Source organism: Cyclopterus lumpus, chromosome 6, assembly GCF_009769545.1.
Source record: "Cyclopterus lumpus isolate fCycLum1 chromosome 6, fCycLum1.pri, whole genome shotgun sequence".
NCBI lineage: Eukaryota > Metazoa > Chordata > Actinopteri > Perciformes > Cyclopteridae > Cyclopterus > Cyclopterus lumpus.
In genome coordinates this window covers 1,737,501-1,742,500 of record NC_046971.1, presented here as the reverse complement: position 1 = coordinate 1,742,500, position 5,000 = coordinate 1,737,501, and the positions used below count along the sequence as shown (strand labels likewise).

The window sequence follows — 5,000 nt, the reverse complement described above, 5'->3', positions numbered from 1 at the left end:
TTATTACCAATCACCCCCCGGGGACCATGAACCTCCACCAGTGCTTCAGTTGATAAATATACAAACAACACAAAAAAACAAAATGGAGGGCGAAGCTACATTAGAAAATTATTTTAAATTTATTTAAGAAATGCGATTAAAAACACATACAATCATGAATCTCAGTACATAGATATTGAAAGTGAGAAATCTGCAGTAGCGCAGAGACAAAGCTGATAAAACACAGGAAAGGTTTGATTGAGTAGATCAGGTACTACGTGTGGTTGTAATGTAACAGACCAAATGTAATCTATTCCAGGGCTGCAGCCACACGACGTCTCTCCTGGAATACAGCGTTCAGATTGTTGTGCAGACAATAATATGACAAACGTGTGATCCATCGACCACATTCACAAGACTTTTAGGTTTCCCTTCACCATCATCCGAGGGTCAGCCGGATGTTACGGTTCAGCTAAACACTGAAGAACACAGACATTAAAGCTCAGCCAGATATATACATCATCATAACAACTGAATATCAGAGAATACAAAGAGGGAATTGAACCAATAAAGACATTTGAAGATCAAATCTTTAGCATTTGAGCCGTTGGTTTGTAGTCGTCCAACAAAGAGTCAGAAAAAATGATCTATTGGCTATAAATGAAATATTGAGTCTTGCTGCTTCTGACGGACCTGAAGAGACGAAACCTCCTCAATAATCATCAGCATATAAATCTGCAAAAGACAGACAGAAAATAGTTAAATATGCAGATATGAGATATTTAGTTACCTTTATTCATTTTGTTCAGTTTGAGGTTTTAATACCTGAACAAACAGCAGAGTTCATAAAGGTTTTATCAATGTAGATGTTGAACCCATTATGGGATGTTTCCCAATGCGGGTATCGGTTAAGGAATGATGTTTGATTTGAAAGACGGGGCAGGATTTAAAAAGTGATGATTTTATTGGCTCTTTATTTTATCTTTGGCTACTTGTTCAGGATGAAATCCCTGGTGAAGATTAACATTTCACGGGGTCTTTAATATGAATCATAATTAACAATTGACATCATTTTCATATAAAAAACCCTCTGAAGATAGAACAGGAACTATCAACCCACTCAAAGGCTGCAAGAAAAAGTTTTAAAACCTTTTGAAACTTGAAACTTCTGCTAATATGACATGCAAATAATAAACATTTAAATAATATAAATATATATTAATACAGATGCAGTGATATTTGCAGCAGAACGGAAGTACAGGTCCAGAGATCTCACAGAGTTCTGCCTGACCGTATTAGGTTCTTTCTACGAATGCTTTGGTGAAACTCCCTTTTCTGACAGTCGTTGTTGTTGTTGTTGTTGTTTCTCTCCACAGGGGGCTGAAGCGCTCATGGCTGTCGCATACGGTGCTCTCGCCCAGCCGGGCCTGCTCTTCCAGCATTACCCCCCACCCCTGCTGCCAAAGCCTGGAAAGGACAATGTTCGGCTTCAGAAGCTCCTCAAGAGAACCGCCAAGAAAAAGGCCTCCGCTCAGGTGTTGCAGCCCGCCGCGCTTTTCCGCTCCTGCCTTTCCCCCGTGAACGAAGCAAGTCCCGACCTCGAGCTCAGCGACCACTCCACCCCGCCCAAGACTCCAGAGGCGCCGTCCGGCCTCTACGGCGTCCAGCAGCCTCTGCGGTTCACCGTCCGGCCGCTGTATCAGCACGTGGCGTCGCCTTACCCGCAGCGGGTGAGGTTCTCGCCTCAGACGGTGGAGATCCCGCCGTACTTGTACTCGCAGCACGTTACCACGGTTACCTCATATTCTGAATCGACCCACCTTCCTGGAAATGCACCGGCTCTGGGGCCGGTTGCAGAGTTGGTGGTGCCCAAAATATCTCTGCCAGCCTCTTTTGTGCCTGAAGCAACAGCACCAGCTGCTGAGGGGAAAAAGCCAGCTTTTAGCACGTTTGCTGAAACTCGTATCGGTGCTGCAGCCGGAGAAACCCCAAAGACAAAAGGTCCGGGTCCGACTTCTTATTCAGCAACTGGGGGTCAAGCTGTGATTCGTCCTCTGGTTGTGTTGACGCCGCACGGCAAATCTAAAAGTCCACGTCCAACTTTCAGAGCAACGGAACATTCAAGATCGCCCAAACCGATGTTTGATGTTCCTCAAATTAGGATGTACACAGCGAGCACGTCGTTCTACGAGTCATCCAGGACCCCGCCGGTGTATGACACAGCTGGATTAACTGCTATTGGCAGCACAGTACCTCAAAGTAAAACCCCAGCAGAAATAAAACTAGATTTGACTTCAGCACCTGAGGTCAGAAGAGTTACGACGCCGACGGCTCAGCTTCCTTTAATGGGCACGGATCCCCAGAGGAAAACACCAACTTCAGAGATAAATACAATCACAACCCCAACAGTTGAAATCCAAAGAGCAACCCCAACAGTTGAAATCCAAAGAGCTACCCCAACAGTTGAAATCCAAAGAGCTACTACCCCAACAGTTGAAATCAGAGGCAAAACACCAACTTTTGAGTTTCAAACATTAAGAGCTTCAGCAGGACGGTCTAGAACCCCGGCATACCACTTGTCTCGTGCTACAACGCCTGTCTTTGAAGTCTCAAAACCTAATCCTCTCTTGTTTGCGGTGTCGCCAATCACAGTAGAACCAGAGAGGTCAAGAACGACCAAAACGGTTTCTGCTGTGGGCGGTTTGTCTGCTTCCCAAAGTGTCAAGACTGTTGAACCCAAGCCTACTGAAACAATACTGAATGGGGACACTCATTCGGAAATCCCTCCCGCTGTAAAACCAATCCAACAACGCATTACAAAGTCCAAATCAGAGCCTGATCTGACAAGAGGAACTTCTCCAGCTGGCTCTCAAATACCTAAAACTCCAACATCTGAGCTGAAAACACCAGTAGTGACTTCTTACAGCAATCCGAGGCCCAAGACTCCAACATACGAAGCATCCCGACTTATGACCGCGTCGCCTGGCTATAAAAGACCGAAGACACCAACATACGGGACATCTCCTATAGGTGTATCCCCTGTTGCCTTTCAGAAACCTAAAACCCCAACCCAAGTGGCTCAAAAGTCAAAGTCCGGCTACCGGGGATTGACACCGGCTGAATATGCGGCTCATGGCGGAATAAGAACTTACTCTCCAGCATTTGGTATCTCTGGTTCCAAGGAGGAGGTTCAAGCTACAAAAGAGGAATCAGCAGAATGTAAGACAACTAGCCAAGCACCATCTGTGAAGACGTCCCAGGTGTCCAAACCCAAAGAAACCCCCAAAGATGTAGATAAACTCTGTGTGGAAGATAAAAAGAATGCTGTCACCCATTCAATCCCTACTATCATTGTTTCACAAGCTTCGGACACCTCAGGAACAACGTCAACACAAGAGACAAGTACGGCATCCTGTTGGGTTGCAGCAAAACAAGAAAAAACGCTGATTCGAGAAACACCAAAGGCTACACCTCCACCGGCAGAGTGGAAATCTCCTGAGAGACAAAAAGCAGGAACACAAGTTCAAGAAGTCGCCATACCAAAGACAAAACCTTCAGAAGCCAAACATCCTCCCACCAAAAGTGGTGACCAGGATCCTCTGACGGCAGTAAGAAAGCTTTTAGGCAAAGATAAAGTCCAGGAATCTGGACCTGAGACTAAAGCCGGAGGCTCCAAGCAAAGCACTGCAGCGCCCGCTCTTCCTGTCACAACGTCTGCAGTTAAGTCAACAGGAAGTAAAGACAAAGATAAGAAAGCAGAATCAACTTCAGCAGTTAAATCTGCACCTGAGAAAAAGGAAGGCGATGAATCCCTCCCTGCCGAGCCCCTTCTCAAGGTCATTCAAAAGCCAAAGGGCGTGAAATCCAAAGTGAGCGGTTGGTCCCGACTCAAGAAGCACATGGTTGTAGAGCAGGAGGTGCCCATATTTCCAGGGATAGGCTCCCAGAAGGAGGCCCCCGGGCCGGACCAGAGCGAGGTGCAGAAGGCCGACGAGAAGGCCGTCGACGGGCCCGACGCTCGGGACGAGAACCAAACCAAAGACGCTCCCGTGGCAGCAAAGATGTGGAACGCCGTCCTCTTCCAAATGTTTTCCACCAAAGAGAACATCATGCACCAGATCGAGATGAACAAGAGCGAGGAGGCGAAGGAAGAGCTGCAAAAGGGCGAGTCGAAAGAGATCCCTTCGTTTGCCCACCGGCTGCCCGTCCTGCTTTTTAGTCCGAAGTTTGACGCTAAAAGGCTCAAAGAGGCGGCGTTGAGGCCGGTGACGAAGATTTCCACTGTTTTTGAAATGGGTCTGATTGGCCGCAAAGGTAAAGAGGAGGAGCCAAAAGACTTTAATAGAACAGCGAGGGGGTTCGCCGCTATTTAAGCTAATATAATATATATATATATATATATATATATAATATTTATAATATACATATAAAATATATAATAAATATATATTATATTTATATTATATATATATTATATATATTTGATATTATATATATCATATATATTTTATATATATATATCATATATATATATATGATATATATACTTGTATATGATATATATATATATATATATATATATATATATATATATATATATATATATATCATCAAGTGCGAAGACAAAAATGTAAAGGAAAAAAAGTTGTTCAATGTACAGTTGCAGAAATCTGTGTTAACGAATGACGTTTGTGTTGGTAGAAGTCGCTTTGAACTTTATACTTGACAAACGTTTGGTGTTTGTGTGACTGGTTGTCTGGATGTTAATGTTGGTGTTTGTGTGACTGGTTGTCTGGATGTTAATGTTGGTGTTTGTGTGACTGGTTGTCTGGACGTTAATGTTGGTGTTTGTGTGACTGGTTTGTGTGACTGGTTGTCTGGACGTTAATGTTGGTGTTTGTGTGACTGGTTTGTGTGACTGGTTGTCTGGACGTTAATGTTGGTGTTTGTGTGACTGGTTTGTGTGACTGGTTGTCTGGATGTTAATGTTGGTGTTTGTGTGACTGGTTTGTGTGACTGGT

The 5,000-nt window shown here is 44.4% G+C and overlaps 1 protein-coding gene across 2 annotated transcripts in view; it reads right to left on the bottom strand.

Moving 5' to 3' along the window:
• Nucleotides 1-96: 96 nt before the first annotated feature.
• The window catches only part of lsp1a (lymphocyte specific protein 1 a), a 27,595-nt gene continuing 22,691 nt past the window's right edge, over nt 97-5,000 (bottom strand). For both annotated transcript variants that reach the window (XM_034536157.1, XM_034536158.1), the window contains exon 13: nt 97-714. In XM_034536157.1, coding sequence (XP_034392048.1) covers nt 692-714 — 23 coding nt within the window. In that variant the 3' untranslated portion in view covers nt 97-691. The remainder of the gene's footprint in view (nt 715-5,000) is intronic.